Genomic DNA, 27,866 nt, shown 5'->3' with positions numbered 1-27,866 from the left:
CAGTCTCAGGCCTGAGGGCGGATGGGCTCAGATGAGTGTTCAAGCTGCTCACAGAGAGTGGCAGCACCCACGTCTTCTGAGACCCCGTTCCCTGTCCTGGAGCTTTCATTGTGGGGCCCCACGAGGATGTTCACCAGGACTCCCTCCTCGAAACTAAAGGTCTCCTTAGAAAACCTCGATGAAACCCTGTAACCAGAAGGCCCTTTTCTGTCCTTCTGGGCCACAGCGTCTCACGCCTGAGCAGGGGAGCTGGGCCGTTGGCTAGGGGCGGGAGCTGCAGCTGCGCGTGAACTCTGTGGAAAGCTCAGCCCTTTTAAGAACGTCACTGTTCTGAGGGGAACGCATCAGTTTATTGTGCATGCCTGTGCCTGCGTGAGCAGTGTGCTGGCCCTGAGAGAACCGGCACTGTCAGCCTGGGGTCAGCATGGGGCCTAAACAGGCCTGCAGCCAGACCTCTCCAAGCTTCCATCCTGTCTCCAGAATGGGGTGAGGAGAGTGGTCGCCTGTGGGACGGGGCATGTGCACATGTGAGAACACATGACGTGCGTGTGTGTGTGCCCAAGAGCGGCTATGCCTGGAACATACAGCACCCTGTGTCTGCCCCTCCCTCACCGTGACTGTCTGGTGTGGCTGGGGAACCTGCCGGCAGCCTCTACTATGCTGCCCGACACCGTCCACACACCTTTCTCCATCAGCTCCCCTCCCCCGACACAAGTCCTTCTCAACATGTTGTGCAAAGCCTACCAGGAGCCAAGAAGCCAGCAGAGATTGCAGGAAATTGTGCCTAAAATAAGCTTCAAGCCCACCTTTGTCTCAAATGACCCAAGAGAAGCTAATGGCCTTGGCTGCCCCAGGAAGGACATGGACATCTGGGGACTGGGAAGGGACGAAACCTTGTTCTTCCTGTTTCCTTTGATGTTTTTTGATTTCTGAACATGTCCACATGTGGTCTCTTCCACCAAGACTGAGCAAAGGCCCAGTGACCCTCCTCTGGGGCGAGTCCTGGGCACCTGCTACAGCTGCTTGAGGTCCTTCTGCTCCCCGGGGGGCCGTGGCTAACACACGTGGCAGAGCCCACAGAGGGAGCAACCGCCTCCTTTGCTGCACGCTTCACAGCATTTGTGACACCATAGTTTAGGGGGAAGAAGCTGCCACTGCCCTGAGCGACCTCGACCCCAGTAACAGCAGAAATGCTATGCCAGCTCCCATCAGCATCCAGAGCCGGCCACGTGATCAGTCGATGGAAAAGCAGCCCACAAAGAAACTGAAAATTAGCCCCTAACCAATCACTGGGCAGAACAACCCATCTTCCACTTAGAAAAAAATTACATTTGGGAGAAAATGATTTCCCTCTGCAAACTGCCCACCTGAACACCCACTCGTCCCCGTGTCCAGCCCTCACTGGGGCATGAGGAAGGGAGCCTGCGCTACAGAAACATGGACATGGCAGGTGAGAAGACTCGGTCACGACCACTGTGGGCTTCACCCGGCCCAGAGCCAAGGCCATGGAGGGCTGGGAGCTCGCCTTCCTCCTCCTTCCGGAGGGTTCTGCGAGGGACTGCAGGGACAGGAAGGGATGCCCCTTCACTGTGACGCGGCACCCGATGGAATGGCTGGCGTGTGTCCTGGGAGAAGGCGAGGGGCTGGCACTCACCAGGCCGTGCTGCTGAGCACTGCCATGACCTCATCCAGGACGCCCGCGCCCACGACGTCGCCATAGGTCAGCACCATCTCGTATACCTGGCTGGCCGTGGTCTTCCGGATCTGGACAGGACGAACGCATTAGTGGGAGGGGAACGCCCGAGATACACAGAACAGAACCAGCAGGACCATGTCCAGGGAATGGGGACATGGGGCAAGGTGGACCCCAGGACCCTAGGAACCCGCAGTCCGACTGAAACCCAAAGACATGTCCAGTGCAGCTGGTTCCAAGGAGGGAGCTGACCAGGACCCCAACTGAGGAGACCGTGGCCACACTGGACGCGGATGCACAAGAGGATGAGGCGCGTTCCAGGCGGGCCACCTCGTTCCCCACCGTCCCTGCAGCAGCCTTGTTGAGAACAAGCCGGACAGCCTCCAACAGGCCAGGCTGTCGTTCTGGCTGAAATGCTCCACTGACAACCCGTCCCTCATCAGAGAAACCACCTCCCCTGCTTTCTTTCTAGTTAGGCCTGCAGTGACGTCCAGGGAGTGCATGGTCTGAGGCCCCAGGCCAACTGAGGGCTCCTGAGGCCGCAGCTGGGTTCCTGGCCCCCATCTGAGAACCGCTGTGTCAGGTGAATCACTACTCTCACCTCTTAGGAAAATGTCATGTGGACTATTTGGAGAGTACTTTTTCAGCCAGTGGGAAATAAAATTCCTAGGAAACCTGACCACGGGCTGGGGTGGGGGTTTTGAAGGCGCTGCCCCCAGGTGTGGGTTGAGCCACTTCAGCCTGGGGTCTTCCTGGTGCCGTCAACTGGAGCCCAGGACCCTGACAGGCCGAGACCCCACCCAGAGTCCTGGTGCAACCCCTTCACCTAAGCTGGGGTCCCCGCTGGCATCCAGGGGCTGCGTTGGACCAACTGTGGGCAGGGTGGGGGAGGGACAGAACCGGGAGGGGATCAGGGGTCAGAGATCGAGAGTCGATGGTCCCACCAGTGTGGGGCACTTGCTGCGTGTCCTTCTGCTTTCCCAGTGCCCAGGCTCACAGACTCGGCTCTCCAGGGGCACCTGCAGACCTCGGCCCAGGAGGACACAGACTGCACCATGCTCAGGAGCCATTTCCATGAGCCGCAACCAGTGACGCCGTGGCCTCTGCTCCTTGAGGGGTGCCCGTGTAGGGCAGGACACCCCACCCCCTCACAACAGGCCTCGCCCACACCCAGGCCCCACTCCCTGCCCAGTGGCCACTCCGGAGCTAGCCACCTGCCCACAGCCACAGAGCATCTGGCCCTGACCCAGCACTAGCTTCCAGAACCAGTGCTACGGAGGAGGTCGTGACGTGTGACCACAGTGTCACCACGGGCAAGTCCAAGGATGGGCCGCTGGCCCCCCCACCGGCGGCTGAGCAGCAGGCTAACCACACGGGCACTCACCATGGGGAACGGGTGGCAGAGCAGGAGGAGCAGCTGCAGGAGAGCCTTCCTCCTCACCTCACCTGGGAACTGCACCATCCCACAGAACCTGCGGGCCAGAGGTGAGCACTGGGTGAGTGGCGCCAGCTTCTCACAGAGCGCCCCAGACCCTGGCGCAAGTGGACATGCTGACCCGGCCCCGGGGCCACAGAGCAGTGGGACTGCGGTCAGTCCGGCACCCTGGCTGTGTCTGGTTCACTCTGCAGATGGAGGCGCCTGGAATGTCCAGCTCTCCAGGGCATCGGGTCTGAGAACACCCAGCAAGGCAGGTCCCTCTGTCCAGGGGCTGGCCGCAGGGCAGGACCCCACTCTGGTGGGGCTGCTCGTCACCAAGGCTGCAGGGAGGCTGGGCAGGGCTCCCCTGCTCTGGCGGGAACTCCCACAGTGGCTTCACCAGTGTGGCTGGGCTGCCACTGGGACTATTCTGGGCTAACATCACCCACGACGTGACACAGCCTCGAGACTCCAACTCTGCTTCTCTCCCGCCGGAGCCGCCCTCCCAGCACTGTCCCAGCAGGGAATGCGAAACTCACACCCCGATGCTGGAGCGCAGCTTCTGCACGTCTCTGGACTTCCGGATTTCTTCCCTACACAGCGCCAGCAGCTTCACACAGAAGGGATGGCTGGAAGGAGGGCACGGGCGTCAGTGGTAAGCTCTCAGGGAGCACGTGCAGCTTGAGATGCGCCGAGTGGCATCTGTGACAGCAGCTGCCACCAGCGACCCGAGGCCATGCCCCTCGGGGAAGCTGTGCCAGGTGATGTCAGCCGGTGCCTGTTCAAGTGCCGCGGAGGACAGATACCCTACAGACCACCTCCCTTACCGCGCCCCAACCCATCCTCAGGGCCCTGATGGGAGGGCAGGCTGACTGCTGGTGCAGCCAGGACATGAGCAGGTCTACCCAGACGACCAACGCCCATGCCAGCACCAGCAAGGCTGCCTGACTCAGTGTGCACTGTGACCCAGTGGGCTTGACCAGGAGCAAGGGCGAGGAGGCCCAATCAGAACCAGCCCCGCTCCCAGGCCCAAGAAGATCAGGAGTGACAGGAGCGGGGCGAGCCAGGCACAGCCGAGGCCAAGTGGTCAGTCAGCGGAGGTGAACGTGGGGCCGGGGTGGCTAAGGCCAGCACAGGTCCCTATGAGAGGGACCCACTCCTCTAGTGTGGTGCTGCGGCCAGGGCACCACTGCCCCTGCCCCTGCCCGTTCTGGATGGTGGCGCAGGCTGAGGCAGTTCCAAGGGACCCCGCGGCTCCTCCTCCCCCATCTGCTGGCTGGAGGCTGGCCCAGGAGGCCTTAGATATGGTCAGGGTGCAGAACCTCGTCTCGCCGGGCCCCTGCGTGAAGGCACAGGACGGCCCCCCACAAGCAGGAAGTGGCCGCTGGCTACCCCACCACCCCCACCCTGCGAGCAGGAAGCGACCACCCACGCTAGGCCACTGCCAGCTCAGCGTCAGTGTGGACAGTAGCTCCCCCACCAAAGATGGTCCCAGGAAAACCCCGCTGTCCTCCTGGGATACAGTGGACCTCAGCCTCTCTTCCTCCACCGTCCACTCCCCACCCACCAGACGCCACATTCTCTCACTCCTGCTTGCCCTTCCAGGTCCTCACTGTCACTGAGAGCTGTCAGTGTCCCTCTCTGGCCCCCACCCCTCCCTGAACCCAGCTCCATCTGGCTTCTCCCCACAGCTCATTGAAACACTCATCAGGGACCAAGTGACCATCATGCTTCTGAGGGCCATGGTCACTCCCACCCTCAGCCTGTGTGACCACTCAGGACACACCATCGACAGCCCAGCTATGGCAGCCCCATGCTCTTCCACCTCAGCCTGCTTGTTAGCGGCCTTGCCATCCCCTCTGCTCCCCATCTTGCCAACAATGGGGCACCCACAGCTCCACTGGGGCTCTTCTCAGTCTACACCCCTCCCCTGGTCACCTGTCTGCACCTGCTCCCCTGATGACTTCATGAGTTCACACCTCAGTAGAAAGATATTCTTCAAGTCCCAAAATAAAACAGCTGCCTAGAATTCTGTACCCTCTGAACATGAAAATAAAATCAGAAAGCATCTGCCACCAGCAGACCTCACTAGAGAAATTTTTTTAAGACTGACCCTGAGCTAACATCTGTTACCAATCTTCTTTTTTTTTTTTGGCTTCTCTCCAAAGCCCCCCAGTACATAGTTGTATATTCTAGTTGTAGGTTCTTCTGGTTGAGCCATGTGGGATGCCGCCTCAGCATGAGCCTGATGAGCAGTGCCATGTCCGTGCCCAGGATCCGAACTGGTGAATCCCTGGGCCGCCAAAGGGGAGAGCGCGAACCTAACCACTCGGCCACAGGTCCAGCCCCATGACTAGAGGAAATGCTAAAGGATGTTCTTTAGGCAGAAAGAATACAATCCTAGATGAGGTGGGGGGACAAGATACAAGAGACAACGAGGGAAAAGAAAGTAGTAAAAATGCATTTAACTTAAACACTAACCACAGAAAACAGCAATAAGTGAAAATATAAATGCAACCAAACACATGACAATGATGTCCTGTCACTGCAGAGAAGTACATGGGCCGTGTCCTAACGCCCTTGGTGTTGTCCAGGAAGAGGACAAAATACTGAAAATGAATCCGAGGGCGTGACCGTGAGGGGAGCAGGAAAGAGGGCCAAGTCCCAGACAAGCTCGTGAGGGAGATGGAACGGTGAAAATGACTCGTTACCACACAGAACAGAGGAGGAGGAAGGGGAGAGGCACCACACACGGGACACAGACCCAGTGGTCACATGAGACACGGTGAGCAGTCCCGTGGAAAGACTGGCTTCAGATGATGCTCACAGACACAAACACGCACCAACAGTGGAAAAGGGAGGACGGAAAAAGGACAAAAGTCAAAAGAAGCTGGTGTAGCCACGTGAATGAATACAAGGCAGATGGGCGAGCTACGCAGAGTGCCACCAGGAACATAGGCCCTTTAATAACGAGACTCAGCCCTAACTGTGTGCACCAAGAGACAAAACTTGAGAATACACAAAGCAAAACTGACAAAAACTGCAGAAAAATAAGAAGATCTGTATTTGAGCAGGAGATACTTTCTCCTACCATTTTATTTTGAAATTATCAAAGCATGAAAACATGGTAAGATCTTAAACAGAATATTTAGCAAGCCAAGTCATGCAGTAAAGGGTCCCATAAACAGGTGCCCGTAGCCCCCAAACGCTGCTCTGACATTAGGTATAAGAAAGTCAGCGTGGGGCTGGCCCCGTGGCCAAGCGGTTACAGTTCCGCGCGCTCCGCTTCAGTGGCCTGGGTTTCTGGGTTCCGATCCCAGGTGCAGACCTACTCTGCTCATTGATCATGCCCTGGAGGCGTCCCTCATACAAAAAGTAGAGGAACATTGGACAGATGTTGCACTAATCTTCCTCAAGTGAAAAAAGGGGAGGATTGGCAACAGATGTTAATTCAGGGCGGATCTTCCTCACACACACACAAAGTCAGTGTGATGTACCATCAGCAGTGTAAAAGGGGAAACGCTTTGACGTTATCGAGGCTGCCAGAAAGCACTGAGGGTCCTGGCAAAGATGGAGTAAAGGGACCAGATTCACCCCCACCTGAAACAACTAAAACCCAAACAAAACTCACAAGACAGCATGTGGCCAAGGACAGTGACCACTGAGGTGCGGAGGCAACTGAGGTCAGCCTGCAACTGCCCAGTTTCCTGCCCGCCGGAGGGGATGCAGAGGGGACCGGGGCGGAACTGGTGCCACTCGAGTCTGCAGTGTGCTATGGTTTGCGGAGCACAGCACCAGAGAGGAGGGCGTCCTGGGGCCCTGAGGATCCACCTGAGCCCTGGTCAGTGTGTGAGCACAAGGCCACTGCCCCAGGCTGGGGCCAGAACCACCCAAAAGATGACAGGAAGACCCCAGTACACAGTGACTGTCACCACCAGCTGGGCAGAAAGCTCACAAATCCAGCGGCAGCGAACAGGGCCTGGGAAATGGAGGAAAACCAACGTGGGAAAGACGCCACTCCGGGCCAACCTGACAGTTTAAAAGCTGATTGCAGTCACCGAAACGTGCCCACAGGAAGCTCAAGCCCACCCCCAGGGGCCAGGCCGTCCAGCCCAGGGACCAGACCACAAGGCCCGAGGGCAAATGGAAATGGTCGGCACACAAGAAACAAGATGACGTGGCCCTGACAAGATAAACCAGCGCTGAGACCCAGGACGTGGGCGCTCATGCGCAACGAGGCTGACACAGTGGTGAAGTGTCCCTGTGTGCGGGCAGCTGAGGAACCCCAGACACGGCGGACGTGGGAAGCAGCCTTTCAGACCCACTCCCTGCGCCCACCTCTGGCCGGCCTCCCCGCGCACCGCTCTGTCCCACTCTGTCCTTTGTGGGCTCACAAGTCCTACTCCCACGCAAGTGCCAGATCTATCACCGCGACAGTCACACGCCCTCTGCCATCCCCCTCCCCCATCCCCATTCACCATCCAGTCCACCATCCACAACTGCCCTGACTGTTGGGTCCCTGGCAGCTAGGACACCTCACCTGCTCGGGGCTGTTTCCTACCTGGACGGCAGGCAGGTGCACAGCAGGAGCCCTGACCCCAACCGGCCCATCCCACCTCCCCCCTCCCCGGTCCAGCCCAGCCTCGCAGGGACAGCCGATTGCCTCTGACGGCGTTTAGTGTGCACAGAAACTGACCCTGAACCCACTGGAATATTATCTCCTCGATTCTGATCTCTGGATCAGATGACTTTTTCTTTAAAAGGTGAACTACGAGGCTTTACCAGGGAAACAGTGTGGAGCAGGAAAGAAAAGAAACCCTTACTTCTCCTCCAAGGTGAAGACGTCAAAGCACCCATTGGCCAGCATCTGGTCCAGTGTCTTCAGCAGCGGCACAGAGACCCTAAGGGGAGAAGACGAGCCATGAGAGCCCAGGTGCCAACAAGAGAGGGGGGAGGGCCGGGTGAGGGGGAAGAGAGGTGCACTCTGAGGGGACACGGCCTTGCTCATGTCCACTCTCCCAAGGCTGCACCACCAGACCAAACCCTGGCGGGACATTTTGCAGAAAGTGACAAGCTGATTCTAAATTTATATGGAAATGCAAAGGATCAAGAAAAGCCCGAAGAACTATGGGAGAAAGAACAGAGCAGGAGGGCTGATGCCACCCTGCGGTCAAAGCCATGGAGGAGCCAAGTGGTCAGAGCGGGGTGGTCCTGGGGGAAAAGGCGCAAAGATCAAAGCACAGAGTCCAGAAAGGAGCCCGAAGAGAGCAACTGGATATCCAACCGCAGAACCACAACGCTCTGGACACCCACACGCAAAACCACAAATGGACATAGATCTGTTCCTTGCATCATACAGAAACTAACCCAAAATGGACCTTAGTTTTAATAGAAAACTTAAAACTATAAAACTTCCAGAAGAAAACAAGAGAAAATCTTTGTGACCCTGAGTTATTCCAAGATTCCTTAGTTATGACATGAAAACACAATCTGTAAAAGAACAAGCGGATAAACGAGCTCATCACACTTGCTCGGTGAGGGGACTGAAGAGATGGAAAACAAGCCACGGACGGAAGATGATGTTTGCCAATCACATGGCTGACAAAGGACTCGTCCGGTATACATGAGAAAACCTCAAAACTCACCAGTGGGGAAAAAACCACCAGCCAGTTAACAAATAGGCGAAGGATCTGGACGGACCTCAGGAGGGAGGCCCTCCAGACGGGCCACAGGCCCCAAGGAGATATCCACATCCTCAGTCGGGGGAAACGCCTCGGAAGTCGCAGCAGACACCGGCCCACGCCCACAGAACAGCTACAGTCAAAGACCAATCACCCTAGCCAGGTGAGGACATGGCCCTGGACCTCTGACCCACTGAGCAGGAAGGTAAATGGCACAAGCACAGTGGAAGACGGCGGGGTGGTGTTTCAAAACATTAAACAATCACCCCCTACACAACCAGCCACTGCCCTCTTAGCATCCCCAAGAGGAAAGGAAAGATGTGTCCACAGACACTCACACGTGAACACACCACAGCTCATCTGTGACGGCCTCACACTGCGGACGACCCAGATGCCACCAAAAGAGGAGCAGACGAACTAAGCAGTGAGCACACAACACAACTCACCATCCGAGCAAAGTGCGCAGTGAGCACACAACACAACACAATTCGGCATATGAGCAAGTGTGCAGTGAGCACACAACATAACACAACCCAGCATCCGAGCAAAGTGTGCAGTGAGCACACAATACAACTCAGCATCCGAGCAAAGTGTGCATTGAGCACATAACACAACACAACTCAGCATCCGAGCAAAGTGTGCAGTAACCATACAACACAACACAATTCGGCATTAAAACGTGAGTCTAAAGTAACTACGCTGGACCCAAGGAGCCAGACACAGAAACAGCACACAAGGCATGATTCCATTTAAACAAAATTCTAGCAAGTTTCACCTCAACTATAGTGACAGGATGCAGACCACAGACCAGTGGCTGCCTTGGAGCTGGGGCACCATGGGGCAGGGGTTTTGGAGGGCCTGCAGGGCATGTTTGGGGTGATGGATGTGATCAGGGTCTTGACGTGGTGACAGCTGCATGGATGTTGACCTGAGTCAAATTATCACACTGCACTGGCACCGTGCACCTCGCTGACATCACTCACTCCTCCACACAGCCGTCTACAGAGGAAGGACCCTGGGCCGAGCTCCTGCTTGCTGAGAGCTGCGTCTCTGCTCCCCATGGCAGGATGGCTGCGGATGGCCTGTGTGAGGGGAACCTTGGCCATGTCACTGTGACCAGGTCCTGGCCACCCTGGGACAGTCAAGAACTGAGTCCAGGAACACCCCCCTTGGGGGCTGCAGGAAACACCTCCAATTCTGAGGTCAGGGCCCACAGGGTCTTCACCCCACTTTTGTGGAAAAGCAGTTACCAAAACACTGGCGCAAAAATGTTCAGAAAACAAGTGCTGTTTCTCACTGTGACATTCCCATCCTGGCACGCTACCATCTCCCCTGCTGAGTGGTTGTGGCCGTGTCGGCGTGCGTGGACCAGGGAGACGCCCACCTTGCGGAGCACACGGGTGAGGGCCGCCCTCCTCTCCAGGCTCACAGCCTCTGCACCTTCACTTCCAATGTACAAAACCCTAATCCCACCAGCTCAAATGCAGGCTGGGAGGGCCAGGGGTGACGGGCTGCCCGAGACCCCTGTGATTCAGCACACCCTCACCTGGCCATGTCCAGTTCCTCACCTGTGCCTGCCCAACCTGTCCCTTAAAATCCGGCAAGAACCAAGCAGACCGGGGGTCCGAGAGACCATCATGAAGAGCACCACCACTTACCTGTCATTGAGAAGGTTGTCCTCAAAGACCTGCAGAAGGGTCCCCCCGAAGCCCTCCAGGGCCTGCGGGTCGTGCTGAATCCCCTTCATGTACTCAAAGAGACTCTGCGTCGAGTACCGGACCTGCAGGATGGAGAAGCTTCTCGTAACAGCGACAACACCCCGCTCCCCTGGCGCCGGCCCCGGCTCGGCACCGATGACAGACTCAAAGGTCTGCCACGAGCTCAGAAGACGGAGCAACACACTAAGGATCCTGCCAAGGCTGGACAGATGGGGTGTGAGCGCGGAGCCATGGTGCAAACCCCTGGAGCGGACATGCTTCTCTCAAGGTGGTGGCACAACCCACACTCTCACTCGCTGTCACTAAACTTGCCGGAACAGCCCCTCAGCCAACCGCGGTGGAGACTGTCCATGGGGAGAGGTCACAGAGCCTGGCATCAAGAGTGACCAGTCGCTGTGAGACCCGCGCATTCCAAACACAGCTGCAGATCTGAGGCTCTGCTGGGCTCAGATGCCCCCACAGGCCCCACACCAACAGGCAGGGGAGCCGGCATGGGAGCGGGGCCTGTGCAGACCCAATGCAGAGCGACCCACACTGACGCAGATGCAGCCAAGACCAGGGAGCAGCGGGGGTCCAGGTGTCCCCGGAGCTGGAGGCCCACAGCAACGGCTGGCAAGAAAGAGAAAGAACGAGAAAGAACGTCCAAGACTCCAGCTCTGACCAAGCCCTGCAGCATGCCCAGTGGTCTGGGGGCCTGAGCACAGATACCGGCAGCAGGACCAACAACTCCTCTGTCTGTGGAGGCAGCTTCTCCCAGACTAATACCAACACCATTGCCCAGGCGAATGCCCAAGGCGGCGAGTCACCGCGAATGCCTAGAAGTGAGGGCACAGACGCAGACGCCCTCAGACCAGACACTGGCACAGACACAGCACAGGAGAACACCACCTGTTAATCTTTAAAGCAAAACTGCAATTACAAAGACGAGCCTACGATGAAAAAGCATGAGAGACAGACAGATTTCAGGACAAAGGAAACGTTTGATAATAAAAAAACTGCTGAAACCAAAAACTCAAAAACAGATTAAACAAAGCTGCAGAAACTTGTAGGCACCGGAAAAGTCTGAAGCCCAGAACAGACGGAACATGGAGGGGAAGGAGAGCACAGAGGAGACGCGTAGGGAGACACGGCATAGCATGAGGAGGCAAGGGCTCTCCAGAAGTGAGCAAGTGACCAGCCCCCACAGGACCGTGCTGACCTCTGGGGTAAGACTGCAGGACACAAGAGCAGAGCTGGCCGTGAAGACAGCGAGGGAAAGCAGGACCACCTGGGTAGGAGCGATGCGGCACAGCAGCCACTTGCATTGGCGACAAGGGACCAGAGCACTGGCGGACCCCCAAATCCTCAGACAAGAATTCTGCCCCCACAAATCACCTCCCGAGAACAAGGACCTGTCAGTGAAAACTGGGGGTGTTCACCCCGAGGGGCTTGAAGGAAAGAGCAGGAAGGAGCAGTGGGCACCGGAAAATCTAAACAGGTGCCATCTCCATGGAAACCAGGGAAGGGCCAGCCTTCCAGCAGGAACATTCCGGGAGGGGGCAGGACCAAGGAGAAGCAGACACTCCCCTGCTGATGTGCACACAACGCCTTTCGAAGGGTCCCATTTACAGTGTGTGAGGGCACCTGGGGTGCCAAGTGAGCAGAGCGGTGATGACAGAGTAAGGTAACGAAACAGCAAACAAAAGCTTATCCAGAAAAAAACCCGGACGGAGGGTCAAAGCAGCAGCTAGTGGCCAGACCAAGTCAAATTTGTTGATGACACGGACTGTGCACGTCACATGGTAGGAGCAGGGACAAGAGTGCCAACACCAAGACCACTGCCATCACGTGCTGGGACACACAAGTCCATCGTAACATCCTTGCACTTCCGTGTGTGTCAGATCTTCCTAAATGGGAAGTCCAGCCCACTCCTCAGTTTCCCACTGAAGATACCAGTCCACCCTCCTCAGAGGAAATGCCTCCGGGATCCTGCTCGGGAGCACACGGCCAAGGGAAGGAGCTGGACCCTCAAACCCAAAGCAAAATCCCCCAAAGAGAGAGAGAACCAGCAGAAGGAAGGAGACAGCAGCCTTCCCAGCACGCACTCCACAGCCTCGCTCCCACCCAGAAAGTACCAGTCAGTGCCGTCCCACGGAACCTCTTGCACTGCCCCACCTCCGGGCAGACGCCACGCAGAACCGCTCCCCCAAAGACATCAGACCAGATGCTTCCTCACCGTGGACTCCGTCAAGCCTCCCACGGACACAGCGAGCCCCAGCAGGACGTGGTAGCGGTAGGCGGGTAGCCCCAGGAGCCGGGTTATGCGAGGGAAAGCCTGGGATGGAGCGTTCCAGTTCACGGAGGCCATGTCAGACCTGCAAGAGAGCGAGCAGGCAAGCTGGAGGGGCCACCGTCCCCACCCCCGGGAACCAGGGCATGCAGGCCTCTGTACCTGGGAAAGAGCTCCTGCAGGTCTCCACGGTGGGGCAGGTGCGGGATGGGAGGGCCGTCGGCGTGCAGCAGTGCCATGAACATGCGGGCAGCATGTGCCCGGACCCGGTCGATCTTCTCGCTTGCCTGCTGGGCCAGGCAGCACATGACACGCTCACAGCTGCAAACCAAGAGCATAGGCCGCCAGCTCAGCTCAGCACAGCTGCCACCAGGGCTGCAGGTCGGGACCCCACTCCCTGGCTGGTCTGACATGCAAGGTCAGGTGGAAGCAGTGAGGACGGACAGGCCTCCAGGGCGATGCGTGGTGATGGGGCAGCAGGGGCTGGGGAGGCGCAGGACGGGGACAGGAGGAGGGCACTGAGTGGGGCGGGGAGGGGCTAAGAACACGAGATGGGGTCTCCACAGAGGCGTCAGCAACCGTGGCATCAGAGGGCATGGACCTCGAGCAAGCACTGTGCCCGAGAGAGACCTGGTCCAGGGCACCGTCGAGGTGGGATTGCCAGTCCCCGTGGGAGCAGGTGCTCAGGTACAGGGGCCCTAAGCCGAGAAGCGGCTCCTGGCCTGGCCTCACCCCAAGCTGGCTGTCCTCCAACAGGCCTGAGTGGGTTGGGGAGGGGGAGGCCTGACTGTGAGCCATGGGCTGTGGGGTCAGGAAGGGAGGCCGGGACAGAGACCCCTACGCAGGGGAGGACACACTCACACTTGGGCCTCGAGCAGCTCTGGCTGGTCCCTCCCCAGCAGAAGTGTCAGGTCCATCAGACTGGTCATGGCGGCCTCACGGACCCTGCAGAGACAAGAGGGATGAGCAGCCGGCTTCCTCCCAGGAGCGCGTGGCGTGTCCGCCACACTCAGATCATGGCGGTTGAGAAAATCGCACTTCAGTGGGAAACATCTAAGAAACAACTCAGGCAACTGGGAGCCTCCCTGAGGGAGTGTTTTCTCGTGTGGTTACGTAGCACAAAGACGTGTGTGACACCCGAGGAGAGACGGCAGGTCCCAGCACACTGCTGCAAGTGTACACAGGGAAACAGCACTGATATTTCACGGACCTTTAAAAGCACAATACACTCACGCTGCAAAGCTTTCTCCTGGCAAAGAAACGGAGGGTTTTTTGGCTTTCCCCAGGACAGCCGTTCGCAGAGCAGCTCTGGTGTGCTGCTGCCCATGTCCCGTCCAGATCACAACGTCCCCCCACTCGGAACAAGTCTGCTCCACGACAGCTCACATTAAAGCAAACAAAACTGATACGATTAGAAAACCCAAGACCACACTATTCTTGGCCTGACTCCAGAGTGAAAGCAGCATCTTAAACCTGGGACAGAGTGCACCCCACCTAGGCAGGGCACAGCCGGACCACGAGGACCAAAGGCACCACCCGCGTCACCAGGGCCAGCAGGTCCCACAGGCCCAGGCATCCACCGTCCACCAAGGAGTGAAAGCTGCATGCCAGGGAGACAGCTGTGCTGCTCAGATCTGAGAGGTGGGGCACGCACAGAGGCCCCAGCCCCGGGAGCGGGTGGGAGAGGCCTGCAGGGGCAGGGCTGCTTGGACACAGGCTGATGGGGCTGGACGGGCTCAGACACCAGCCTCAGCCACTGACCAGTCACTGCTCAGGACACCACACACACACACACACACACACAACCATGGGGAGGGGCCAGGGAGCAGGCAGGGCGTTGGGGAGGGACAACAGAGCGCTCCCATGGATGCCCAGCACTCACAGGGAAGGCTGGGGGGCAGGGAGACATAGAGGAGGGGCCTTGCCAGCTCCTAATGGGCAAGCACAGGGTGAGGTTCCAAATCTCCGGCAGCTGGGAGGACAGAGGTGCAGGAGGAAGAACCTGGGCTCCAAACCCAGGAGGCCCCTCCTCAGGCCATGGGCACAGCAGCCTAGGGCGTGGACAGGAGTAAGGGGGACCTCAGATCGGGGGCTCACAGCAACCACCCGTACAACATGGGCTTGCTGCTGCTGTGAGGAAATCCCACGACCCACAGCCTCTGCAATTTGAAGCCACAATTTCTGGATTCAGTTAAAAATTACAAGGAATATTTAAAAAAGAAAAAGATCAAGTTCTAAAAACAGAGAGCAGACAAGAGCAGACAGGCCCAGGACGACACGACGTTGGAGAGAGCACTGAGAGTCTTGACAGCAAGCACAAGGAACACACTGAAGAACAGGAGAGGAAACAAGTGAAGACGACGGAGCCTGTCCACAGAGAACTGGAGCCTCTGAGAAGACCCGGACACTCTCCGAACCCATGAGGCCAGGAGCCGCCTCACCGACGCCACAGCCACGGCACAGCCTGAGCTCCTGGGGATGGTGGGGCTGGAGCAGTGGCAGCTGGGGGCTTCTTCTGTTTCTTGTTTGCTCTGCTCCAAGGGCAGCACAGCAGCACAGAAACCCCAGTGGAAACCCACGGTCCTTCTACCCTGAACTGCGAGGAAGAGTCTGGGACAACTAGGGACACCAAGAGCAAAGGGGTCCCCTCAAGGGGCATGCCCAAGGAGGGGACCCCACATCTGTGTGGGAGCAGTGCCCACGTCTCCACCAGGACATGGACGACTGGACAGAACATGAGTGGCCACCCACATCGGGCGAGGCGGAAAGCATCCCCGTAAATGTTAGACCAGGTCCCCTGGCTGCTGAAGGCCACCAGCCAGCCCCTCCACAAGAATGATACAGGCCCAGGGTCTCCACAACAAACCCCCCCCCCCGTGTCCAGGACCCGCTCGAAGACCACACGCCACACAAAGAATCAGGGAGAGTGGCCCACTGTCCAGGGCAGACGAGCAAGCCCTTGTGGAGGTCAGACGGTAGTCACCGACACAGACCCCAAGAGGCGGGGCATCAAAGGGGTCAGGTGGCTGCGCTGCAGCCGCACCCAGAGAGCCAGCAAGCGGCCTCAGGATGGCCTCCTTGGGGACACGGGGCCGGGAAGTACGTGGCACCCCAGAGCGCTCCCACACTGCCACCGTCCAGGCAGACCCCGGGGTTCCAATGAGACCCTGATGAGTCCCAGAGTCTCTGCAGACACATGGGAGGTCAGCAAGCCCCGGTGAGGGCCCTGCCCCAAACAGCATCGGGAGGAGCAGAGGAAGGAGTGAAGCCGGCAGGGCAGGAGACACTCCTGATGGTGAAGAGGCAGGGGGGCAGCAGACACAGACCCAGCGGGGGATTTATCAACAAGATACAATATGAAATTAAGGTTTTATTGGAGAAACCTTATAGCATTGTGGAGACTGAATAAAGGAAAGAGCCAATGAAGCTGAACATAAATTCATAGAATCTATACAACTGAAGAGGGCACTTTGAATAAATGAGTAGGCTCCAGGATGTGTGGGACATCATGAAGTCCTACCGGGTAACACAATGTCAGAAAGATAATGGGCAGAGAAAATGTCTAGAGAAAAAGGAGTCAAAACTTGCCAAACGTGGGACAACACGCCCATCCATTTCTTTTTACTTTGAAGTTTTAACATAAAGCTTAACTTCTTTTCCCATCATCATAATTAAAAAATGAACTATTTCTGCTCGATGTGAGTGACATCTTTTTCTGTGCTCTGCCCACAGACAGGCGTCCTCATCACAGCCCAGAGACCGTGACAGAGAAGGTGAATAACACTCCCTGTGGAGTTTCTCTCGGCTCCTCCAACACAGCCACTGGGTCTCTTATTCACAGCAGAAGACAACCCCCAGTGAGAGGAAAGAAATGAACAAGCCGGTCTTGGGCCATGAGCACAGCCTCGTCAGCAGCCTCAGTTAGCTCAGCTGGCAGTTATCTAGGACTCCCCCAGGTAAGCCACAACGGAGGGGTGCTCCTGGACCGTGAGACCCGGGCACTGGAAGTCTGGTCTCCGTCGGGCAGGACTGATTCTGCTGACGTGCAGCTGAGTCCCTGGAAAACCAGCCTTGGCACAATTTCCGCCCAGTGCCCATCTCAGCCCTTCTCCAGAATGGCATGCGACCTCTCGCTCTAGACGGCTGCGCTGGGCTTGGCTGCATGAACTCCATTAGGTCAGAACTGGGCTTAGACAACGGAGTCAGCACCGTGTCTGTATTACACGAAGTGGATGTTTTCCCAGTAAGGAGCAGAGGCCGGGCCCCCAGAGGCCCTGCTGTCCTGAGAACAATGGCCCAGGCTGGACAGCGGCGGCAGATTACGCCCAGGGAGAAGCGACACGACATGGGCCATGGGCAGAGGCAGGGAATGCCCAGCTCCACCCTGGTACCACTCGCTGAGCCGCAGAGGAAGACAGGCTGTGGGACTGGGGAACACGCTTACCACGCCCCCACGTCCCCGCGGCTATCAGTGGTGTAATCCCTCAGACAGTCCAGCAGCGTGCGGAAAATCTGGGCAACATTCTCTTCACACACAACTTCATCCGGGCTCCCTCCTGCTTCCACACCGACAGTCTGGCAGACCCTGAAATTACAAATGTGTGAAACAGAGCGACTGGCTATGAAGCCATCCACTCTGTCCCGTATTTCACATCCTGGCAGCCTGACATGTCTTGCTGACAGGACACTCGGAACTGGACGGGGGCCTCGGAGGGGGTTGGGACTTCCAGGGCTCCTTCTGTGCAGACACACGCGAATGACGCTCTTCTCTGAAATCACATTTTCTAGTGTCTCCAGTTTAAAAGGTGCACAGGGAGGCCACTTGTGTCTGGTCCCCTACCCTCCCATCCTGGCAGATGGGGGTAACGTGACGTCGGGAGCAGCACAGGGCTGCACAGGCTGGTCCTCGGACGTGCTTGTGCAGGAGGGACGGGAGTGGGCATCCCAAGTGTGCACATTTGCAACACATCTCAGAGGTCAGCACACGCTGACGGGGTCACTCCTGGAGCTGGAGCTCATTCCCCAATTCCCCAAAGTAAAGAAGTCATCACAATACAGGTTTAATAGTCACTGTAATTATGACAAATAAAACCGTTAATGAGCCTCTGTGAGCCGGAAATGTTGACAACCCTCTGAAAAGAGAAGAAACTAGAAAACAAAAAACAACCTTAACTTCCAAGTGGATTCATCCCCTGAGACTGGGCTTCTAACACAAACCGACCATGAACATTCCTCAGCCTGCAGCTGCTGGCTTTGGGAGGATGAGTTTGGGAGGAAAACCAGTGGGACTCACCTCGAAATCGCCTTCAAGGCATCCCGCCGGGACTCGGCAAAGCTGACATCCTCGGGAGAAATGTGGGTGACGGCGCTTAAACCAGCTAGAACCTGAAGAGCAATGACGAGTCGTCAGCAGAACCGTCAACCCTGTGAGAGACTCACTGACCACACAGGTGGAGCTGCTCCCAGACGCAGCGCCGCAAGCCTGGCGGCTGTCCGTGCAGGCCACACACCTGGTGCAGCCCAGGAGGAATGCACAGCACAGGGGGGTCACCCCAGCACTTCCACTGTTAGGCTCCTGCAGCCAGGTCATCTCCACAGATGATGCCTTATCCTTGGCAAGACTGTGCCCCCCACCACCAGTGGCACCCCCTACCCCGCTGCTGAAGGCTGGAGGGTCTGGCAGAGGGAACGCTGGCCTCTGGAGTCTGTCTGCTACTCCTCGAAGGGCCAATTCCATTCTAACAGCCCCATGTCTCAGCTGGCTAAGTCCAACAGTGAGTCTTAGACAGTCTGTCCCCAACTCGTTAGTATGTAAGTTTATCCTTGCCACGGGTCCCAAGGTGTCTCAGGCAGGAGGCGGTGACACAAGCGATGGGCACCTGGGAGGCAGGGTGGCAGGACTGTAAGTGACACTTCAGTCGAGGGAAAGGGGAGCGTGAGAGTGTGGTGGACAGAGGCCGGCGGGGACTCCAGGGTAGGGCCACGGGCACCCACTCTCCTGGGAGCTCAGGACCCCAGTCAGGGTGTCAGGAGGGTGACAGATTACCCTGAAAGGAGACAAGCCAAGGACAGCAATGCTCAAGGCAGCCATGTCTCAGGGGAGACCCGAGGAGACCAAGGGGGGCCAAGCAGGAGGCAGAAGGGGGGCAGGGGGCGCACGCGGTTCCCAGAGGAGGGGCTCTGCAGACAGCGAACAGCATCCCCAGGGGTGAGGGCCTAAGAGCAGCCTCGGGTGCAGGCAAGACGGGCGAGAGGAGACGCAAGCAAGCCCACGCCTTCTGCTATCAGCCTTCACAGGGAGCTGGCAACAGAGGAAACATCCTCCAGTCTTTCGAGACTGGAGAGAGTGGGGCTGGCAGGGGCCCAGGCAAAGCCCGAGGACAGGAGGGGAGCTCTGTGTCCAGTGGCCTTGACTCCAGTGCGCTCTGCAGTGCGCCTGCTCCAAGTCCAAATCCCAAGACCACAGGCCCACAGCGTTTCTGCCCAAGCCGAGCTCTGCTCCTCCGCTCTGCGCCCCAGGCACCAGCATGAGGGTAAGGCTCAGCAGCCACAGGAAGCAGGACACCAGTGGTCATCTGTCCTCCTGAGGGCATGCAGAGACCTCCTCGGGCTGTGACAGAGGCTCAGAGCCCTGCCAGACGCCCGGCCTGCCAGAGGCTGGGGAGAGGGGAAGGCCATGTAGAGGCGGATCCTGGGACAACTACCCTCAGGGATGGGACGTATTTCCCAAGGAGGAATTCCTGGGGTGTAAGGGGCATTTGGGGCGAGGCCTCTGCACAGACCCAGCACCCTTCAATCGTGGCTACAGGGCAGGGCCGCGTCTCCAGATGAGGACAGAGACATTCGTTTCTGATGAAGATGACACTGGACAATGGACCACAAACGTGTCAAGGCAAAAACGTGTGCCACAGAGGCAGGGAGGGTCTCTCCCTCAAACACACATCCCTTCCACAAACTGGAATTTAGCTTTTCAGGGTCTCTCCTTTCACAGGAGGATGTTAACGAGGAGGTCCCCCGTTCCTTTGGTTGGTCCCTATTCCCTTTCTTGTGGCCACAGGGGCTGCTTTTCCGGAATTCCTCCCCAACCACAAACTCTGGATTTGTTGACCATCTGACCACCTCCTGCCCCATGTGTGGGCTCACACAACACCACCCAGACCTAACCCATGAGCCTGCACCGGGATGCCGCTCTTGCAGCCCAGCTCAGCCGTACCTGTTGGAGCCTGCCCCTCAGAAGGAAGCCGGGAAGGGCGCCCAAGGCCAGCGAGAAGCCACAGCGGGTCATTTCCTCTGGGCTCCGAAGTTCAGCAAGATACTGCGTTATCAGCTCCTCTGCAAAGAAGCAACACTGTCGGTTACTGACAACACATGCTCGTCACGCGTATTCCAGAAACACAAGCAAAAATGCTGGAAGAAAGGATGGAGGACCATTTGAGGCTTCTAAAGCAGATGTAGTTTCAAAATGGGATAACTCAAAACAGACTTAAGAATTTTTATTAGTGGTTTTGAGGTTTTCATAAGTAATTTTAACACATGATTTCACTCTTAGGAAATCAAATCTAAGAGGGTTTTAAGAATGGTCAATATAGAGATAATTTTCATTTTTATTCACTAAGAACACACATGCTTATTGGGCAGACGATGCGTCCCATCTCCTCAGAGACCAGAGTACTGCTCAAAGCCCAGGAGCAGACGCAGCTCCAAGCTGACACCACGGGCTCACAGGCTGCTCCATGGGGATGCCCTTGATGAGTCAGGAAAAGGGGCATAGGGCAGGGAGATGGGCTGCAGGAGAGTCCTAAGAGGGAAAAGTGAGTCAGGAACCGGAGCAGAGGCTGAGAGAGGGGAGCAGGCTCAGGGCTCAGGGCGGGATCGTGGGACTGTGAGGAGGGAAGTGGAACTGCCAGATCTGCTCTTCAAAATGCAGCTCGGGAGGCGAAGGGAGGCCGACAGCGCTGATGAGTCCCACCTGCTGTCACGAAAGACGTTTGTTGTGAGTGCTTAAACTTCAACCAACCATGACTTTTCAACACATGTCCATGAAAACCTCAATAGTGTGCTCCTCAGACCCTCAAATATTAGGATAGAAAACAATAAAGCTGGAGTCCACGTGCACATGCACTAGCATGATATCCTGGGTGGAATGCACGATGATACACATCAGTGGCAGCAGGAGAAGTCACCTCCATCCTCTTCACAATTCACTGAGTCTCAACATGTCAAAGGTTAATTTCAGAATCTGTTTTTATATATTCAGAGTGATATGATGTGGTCCTCTCTTCTTAAGCAAAAAGTAAAACATGACCTTATCATCCCAATGTTAAAAATAGACCAAATACAAAATAAGGTCACTGTCTCTTTATGTAATACTACCCACGTTAGTAAAGGGATACAGTAAAACAACACCAATGTGAAAATGATGCAGGGTCGGTGAGCCAAGGAGTCGAAAGAAAGATTTCTTGGACTCTCAAGGTCTGGCAGTACTGCTCTTTTATTTAGAGAATAATGTGGAATAGCATGGGGACAGGACCCACAGGCAGTAAAGAGCTGCTGCTGCAAAAAATGAGTTGAGGGTAGGGCTAAATTTAAGGCATAGGTATGTGAGTTATCTCTTTACAAGACAAAGGAAAGAATATGTAAAAAGAGTTGTTAAAATGGTATCAGTGCTGTAGGGTCTGGGTATTGGGTGGTCCTATAACTTTTAGATAAGAATCAAACCGGGTTAAGTAAATGGCAGAAGCCACAGCTTAAATATTATCTTCAGCTAAAGACAAAGGAGGATGTTGGGGGTGGGGGGAGGGGGGGGTCAGTTACATGAGGTTGCCAGACAGTGAACAACTTAAGTTCTTGACTTCCCCATCAAGAGTTTCCAGAGATAAGGTCATCCCCAATTCCTCCTGGTGCAGAGAGGAAGACATTCCCCACAGATGGAGACTTCCTTCACAAATGCAAATGTCTCTCATCAAAGGGCAAGCAAATTCTATTCCTCAGAGCCCCCTTCTCAAAGTAACCAGCCTAAAATAATCCTCGTCAGAAAGTCTGTCAGAAGATGAAATTACAGAATGTTTTCTTATTTTTGAAAAAAATCACAAAGTAGATTTAGACTATTGCACACATTTCTATACCCTTATTTAAAATAGTGTTTCACGTATATATATATATTTTTTTTTTCTTTTTTTGGTGAGGAAGATCGTCCCTGAGCCAAGATCTGTGCCAGTCTTCCTCTATTTTGTATTTGTATGTGGGATGCTGCCACTGCATGGCTTGATGAGCTGTGTATAGGTCCACACCCGGGATCTGAACCTGCAAACCCTGGGCCACTGAAGCGGAGCGCACAAACTTAACCTCTATGCCACCGGGCCAGTCTCTGGTATGCTTTTGAAACAACTGTAATATGTGTTCTGTAAAATGATATGAAGGAACCCCCAGGGCAACCTAACACGTGAATGTGAAGCGTTTTAATATAAAAAATGATGCTAATGAACTAGACCCTACAAACAGTATCATATGGTGTATCAGATAAACTCCACATAGAGGTGATGCTGGAAACCCAATCGACGCAGCAAGGCAGCTGCACGGACACTGTTTTCGTAAAGAGGAAAAGACCAAAATGTGTTAACACGTGAAGGACACTCACCAGGAAAACGCAGCCATAGTGGCTAGGAAAATTCTGAAAGCACATTTTACCATAAAACATAAAAGCCCATGACGTAATCACTGACATGAATAAAGACTCCAGGGAGACTCTAAGTTCCTCCTGGAAGCAGGAGGACCTGGTGAGACAGAAGCAGACACTTCTGAGCTGACAGACCTAGGGAACAAGGGTCAGAAAAGAGTCACCACGACAACAAAAGTGAAGGAGCTGGAGAACAGACACCAGGAACACAGGGGACAAAGGGGGCAGAAACACGTGGGATGGGGAAGGGTCTACATGGGGAAAGACAAGGAGCCCTCAAGTGTGACCGGAGCACCCATGCACAAAACGGGGAAGTTCACTTAAAAACCTAATTTAAGCAAACACTGCTAAAAACTAAGTTGATTTTACATAATTAACAGCAGCACCATGTCCAGGAAAGGCTGACGTGGTGCAGCCTATGCAGGACACGGCCTAGCGAAGCCACTTGTTCAGAGCAAAAGAGAAGCTCTGCACAGCTGGAGCACGCGAGAGGACAGGCCGAGGGCGCGACGCCACAACGCAGCCCCACAGCCCCCACCTCCGTGTCCACTGCCCACCGCCCATCCTTGTCTCTGCTGACCACCCGGCTCGGGCCCTGGGCTGCACTCACCTGCCCAGCACTCTCCCTCCCCAGACCCCATCCACACTGCCGCAGGAGGGAGTGGCAGAAACCCCCACCCTGCGCACCCAAGCTTCCTGGAGGGTCTGAGGGTCCACTGCTCCACATCCACTCACCCTGCCGGGCGGGGTCCACCTCCCCAGGCTCCTTCGTGTAGTACTCACTGCAGAGAGCGGCCAGGGCCAAGACAGCCGCATCCTAAAGCAAGGCAGAATGTGAGGGGGCCGTGCTAGTAAATCGAACAGAGACCTTGATTGTTTCTTCCACACAATACAATCCCACATCTTCTAACGTGAATAGTTAATCACAAAATGGAGCATGTTTTCTTTCCCAGCAGAATGAAGGATAAAGTGTGTTACACACCTGAAGTAACGTGGGCAAGGACTCTAGGCGAGCCGTGTACAGGCCTCATTTAGAGGAGTCAGGAGTTCAGGGGCAGTGGGAACGGGAAGGGGCTGGACGAGGAGGAGGGGCTGTGAGTTCCTCAGGCGCCAATCCCGCGGGCCACCAGGAGCCCCAGGAGCCGCAGAGCAGGATGGAGGAGAGCTGAGGAGAGTGTGGGGAGCCAACATGATGGTAGCCACTGAGCTAACGTGGCATACGGGGCTGCACAGGCCCTCTCCTCAAACCTCTGCTGCCCACAGAGGAGGAGCCAGAGCTTGGCATGGGCCTCGCGTGACCACACAGACAGCAACGGCAGACCCGCTGGGCTCCTGTGTTCCTTCTACTGCTACCCCAAATCAGGGAGCTGAGGCCAAGGCAGCAGGCGCGGGAGGGGTGCTGGGCTGGCAGTGTGGGGCTGTGAGCATGGGGAGGGCCCACAGAATGGAGCATCACACCAGATGTCACTGGTACCAATTAGAGCACTGCACCATGGCCACTGCCAGTGTGAATCAATGATGGATATGTCTTAAAAAGGAAATTTTGAAGCCCTGATCATGAGGCACTCACATTCAACTAGTGAAACTGTACTCGGATTCAACAGAATGATAAAATCACTTAAAAAAAAAGGACGTTGAAGACGCATCCTATCAACCCAGCAGAAATGCTAAGAGACACAGGAGGCTGGAGAGTTATAAAGGAGACCAGTATGTATTTCGTTTCTCCATCCTCAGTGTCAAAGCATAGCTGTCATCAACACCCAAGCTCTCATCTCTGGAAGGGGTTGAGTGTTACAGGTGTGCTGGTCTGAGGGCCCCCTGTCCTGGGACAAGACAGCAGTGGCACTCGGCCACACACACTCTCTTGCTTGCTCAAAATGACCGACACTGATCCGCGGGCAGATCTTGGACTGTGGGTTCTCATCTGCACATGAGCATCAGGTATGAAGATCCCTCCCTAAAATCCTACAGCTCGACAGGACACTGCACAAATTCAACTAACCAAATAGTTACTATCAATATATATAAAAATAGCTCCGAAGGTTAATATGATAAAACCAGAAATACTACTAAAAATTTTAAATATTCTGGTCACCAACAGCTGCATTTGTTTCCTTGATTATAATTACACAGACAATGCCATATAGAACTCTAAATATGCCATTTACCAGTTATCACACTAGTCCTTTCAAACAAACACTAAACACAATAATTAACATCACTTTCTGTAATGCAACAGTTGGAGAAATCGTGCTTCCCGCACCTTAATCTGTTGTTTAGAATGACTTGAAATAAGATGGAGATTCCTCAGAGTGTCATTTATCAGCCACTGCCAACCATCTGTTAAAGAGACAAAGAAATTTATTTACTCGATTAAGAATATTTAGATGAAATTACAAACATCAACAAACAGATCTCCTTCTGCCTCTTAAATCAAAGTCTGGAGGAAACCTACAGCGAACCCTCCCCAGGGCGTCTAGCATTCTGAAGGCCTCGCAATCTAAAGGGAGCAAGTCTTCTCTGGGCCATTGAAATGCCAAAACTGTTACACGGGACAACCTTTGTTCTTTTATTGCACCTGCAAGCCTCAGGTGGTCTTCTCCTGTACCTGCCCCTCAGACACTGCCCAGGGCCCAACAATAAGAACCCAGCAGTCAACTCAATTATACCCAACACGTGGCAACAAATGCTCAGTCTATCCAGTTTTTATTTTTTTTTCAGTCACCAGACTTCTACGGCTGCAGAGCAAAGACAGCCAGTGGTGAAGGTGGCCTAGGCCCCTTTCTTACTGCCTCACTGTGGCCAGCTGCCACAGAACACGGAGGGCTCTGGGCCTGCATGGGGGCCCAGCCGCTGCCGCGAAAGCTGGTTCTCGCACGTCCTGCCTGCGAGGCCTTGGCGCCTGCTGCCAATGCTGCTCTAGTCCCGTGAGCATCTATGCCACTCGGGCCTGCACCGTCCATCGGGAGAGGAACAGACAACAACGGCCAGCACTGGGCGCGGCTGTGACGGGCAGAGGCACAGCTAGGAGGTCTGAGGAAGGAAGGGAAAGATTCTCTTTTTTTTTGAGGAGGGAGGAGTGTGACAGACGCTCATGATTTACATTGGGTTCGTGTAGTAATTTCAAAACAAGGTATTTAATATCATGAGACTTTATCATCTATCCTAACAGATTCATTTTTACTTTTTAATTGGAAGTAGTTCTGGAAGAAAATGCTGCAAGGTGAGTTACTGAACAAGAAAAACACTTACCGATTACAGCATCACCTCTGAAGGGCATTTTGGAAAGGGACAAGTTTTCTATTAAAACGCACACTAGGAAGAAAAAGGATAAATTCAATGTCATTTCTCCAAAAGTGCCTGTCACAGCACCTACCCTGCTGTGTCTGAGTCCTGCACGTCCAGCAGCAAGCCCCCTCCCACTCCACATGCCTCAGTGCTGCTATCCAGCCAGCCCTCGAGCAAGCCCTGGGCATCTCCTCAGCTACAGACCCCAACACGAATCCCCAGGGACGAGTAGCGATTCAGAGGACTCATGGGCTAGCGAGGTCATCAACACCTACAAGTGACCAGGAGCTGTGGCAGAGCATTAGGCACCTGCCTGAGACGAGGACCACGGCGCAGTATGCTCACATGGGAGAAAAAGGGTCTCCAAGGATGGAAGAAGCACTCCTATCACAGGTGAGCACTGGGGGTTCCACCATGGGTCGGACAGGTGACCATCCTGGGGTCTGCCAGGGGCCAGACAGGTGAGTGCCCGGGGGTCCACCGTGGGTTGGGACCGAGTCAGACCAAGAGCAGGAGCTCACGCTGTCAGCAGAGAAAGTACTGCTTATTATCCACAGCAGGATGGTTCCTGGACTAGCTGCAGTGCTGGAAGCTCTGGTAAGCACCTGACTATGAATAACCCAGTGTCCATTTTTAAATCGAGAAATGATTACACTTCCACGGCAGAGATACAGTCCAATGTAACCAAGAGGTTACAGACCCGCCCGTTGCACAGGAAACCGGAAACATGGGACCAAATACCAGGACCCTGAGCTTCTGGCTGGCAGCCTCACCATGCATGGCCCGACGTCTGCATGGGGAGCCCAGCAGGAGAGGCCCACCCTGAGGGGCAGCGCCTCAGTGAGGAGGGGCAGAGTATGGCCATGCCCACCATCGGAACCACACCCAGGACCCGCCCTCCCCCCACCCCCGCCCCCCACCCACCTGGGACAGCCCCCTGTACTTCCCAGCAAGACACTCACGCTCCTCCTAAAGTGCCTACACAAAAGTCTTCTTCTTGAACTGCCCACACATAATACGGAAAGAGTGCGGCCTCTGCACCCGCCATTCCTGTTACACTAAAGTGAAAACAGCTTTAGTGGTTTTTCTCAATTGTATAAATTCATCTTTGTTGAAAAAGTTCTAACACTACAGAAAAATGTAAGATGGAAAAAGTTGCCACTGACATTGTGGCGGTCACCCCTTACTGCTCAGCTGTGCATGCGCCAAGTACCCCCAACACACCTCCACAGGAGCGAGCGAACACCCTGCCTTTGTACGGACACCCCTTCCTTGTAACCGAGCTCCAGCCTGGATCCGGGCACTAAGGTGACCTGGACGGCGAGCTCCCAGGCATCCTCCATGCTCAGAGGATCACACAGCCGTAGACACCACAACCACGCACTCAGGTGAAATGTCCATATTCTGCTTTGCCCTATTCTCAATTGGATGGGCAATTTTAAGAAGTCTTTGCAGCCTATGAATAATAATTTATCTTTCAACTGCAATACAAGTACGTCCTCTAAATCTGTACTTAGTCTACTGACTTTACACATGGTATATTCTTCTATACAAAAGCTTTTAATATTTATTAAACAAACATTATTTTCTCTTGCTAGTTTTTAGTAGTGGAACTACTGTCAATTCTGCTAGGTGGTTCTGTGCCAAGAGCCAAAAATAAAACAAAGAAAAACACACAGAAAAAAAGAGTCCTTCTGGGCCGGCCCGGTGGCACAGCGGTTAAGTGCACACATTCCACTTCAGCAGCCCAGGGTTTGCCGGTTCGGATCCCGGGTGCAGACATGGCACTGCTCATCAAGCCATGCTGTGGTAGGCGTCCCACATATAAAGTAGAGGAAGATGGGCATGGATGTTAGCTCAGGGCCAGTCTTCCTCAAAAGAAAAGAGTCCTTCCCAGTTCAAACTATCCAATGAAGTCTTACTGTGACGTGGTGTTTGGATCTGCTTTACAGTTCGGGGGGTCGGGGGAGGGCCCTGGAAGGAATATGTTCAGGGACCAAATAAAACAATAGTAGCAAATATGGGGACTCACTGAAGACGGAGGACAGACATGGGGCTCGTTACACTATTTCTCTTTGCTTCTGTGTAGATTTGAAAACTTCCAAATTAACAAGTTTTTTAGGA

The 27,866-nt window shown here is 55.1% G+C and overlaps 2 protein-coding genes across 6 annotated transcripts in view; one reads left to right on the top strand and one right to left on the bottom strand.

Moving 5' to 3' along the window:
• The window catches only part of B3GNTL1 (UDP-GlcNAc:betaGal beta-1,3-N-acetylglucosaminyltransferase like 1), a 153,525-nt gene extending 136,880 nt beyond the window's left edge, over positions 1-16,645 (top strand). The window contains exon 14 of the mRNA XM_070483908.1: positions 16,511-16,645. The gene's annotated coding sequence lies outside the window, so the exon portion shown is untranslated. The remainder of the gene's footprint in view (positions 1-16,510) is intronic.
• The window catches only part of TBCD (tubulin folding cofactor D), a 194,283-nt gene that overhangs the window by 4,996 nt on the left and 161,421 nt on the right, over positions 1-27,866 (bottom strand). For 3 of the 5 annotated variants that reach the window (XM_070483903.1, XM_014865030.3, XM_070483904.1), the window contains 14 exons: positions 25,707-25,769; positions 24,718-24,794; positions 23,190-23,271; positions 19,992-20,110; positions 18,072-18,163; positions 17,223-17,363; positions 13,640-13,723; positions 12,941-13,099; positions 12,725-12,863; positions 10,450-10,571; positions 7,934-8,011; positions 3,650-3,739; positions 3,078-3,165; positions 1,655-1,764 (listed from right to left, as the gene is read on the bottom strand). In XM_070483903.1, coding sequence (XP_070340004.1) covers positions 1,655-1,764; positions 3,078-3,165; positions 3,650-3,739; positions 7,934-8,011; positions 10,450-10,571; positions 12,725-12,863; positions 12,941-13,099; positions 13,640-13,723; positions 17,223-17,363; positions 18,072-18,163; positions 19,992-20,110; positions 23,190-23,271; positions 24,718-24,794; positions 25,707-25,769 — 1,444 coding nt within the window. The remainder of the gene's footprint in view (positions 1-1,654; positions 1,765-3,077; positions 3,166-3,649; positions 3,740-7,933; positions 8,012-10,449; positions 10,572-12,724; positions 12,864-12,940; positions 13,100-13,639; positions 13,724-17,222; positions 17,364-18,071; positions 18,164-19,991; positions 20,111-23,189; positions 23,272-24,717; positions 24,795-25,706; positions 25,770-27,866) is intronic. The other 2 variants (XM_070483902.1, XM_044744316.2) reach the window with 1 other exon arrangement.

Source organism: Equus asinus, chromosome 13 (genome assembly GCF_041296235.1).
Source record: "Equus asinus isolate D_3611 breed Donkey chromosome 13, EquAss-T2T_v2, whole genome shotgun sequence".
In the NCBI taxonomy this organism is placed as follows: Eukaryota; Metazoa; Chordata; class Mammalia; order Perissodactyla; family Equidae; genus Equus; species Equus asinus.
This window is presented reverse-complemented; position numbering and strand designations above follow the sequence as displayed.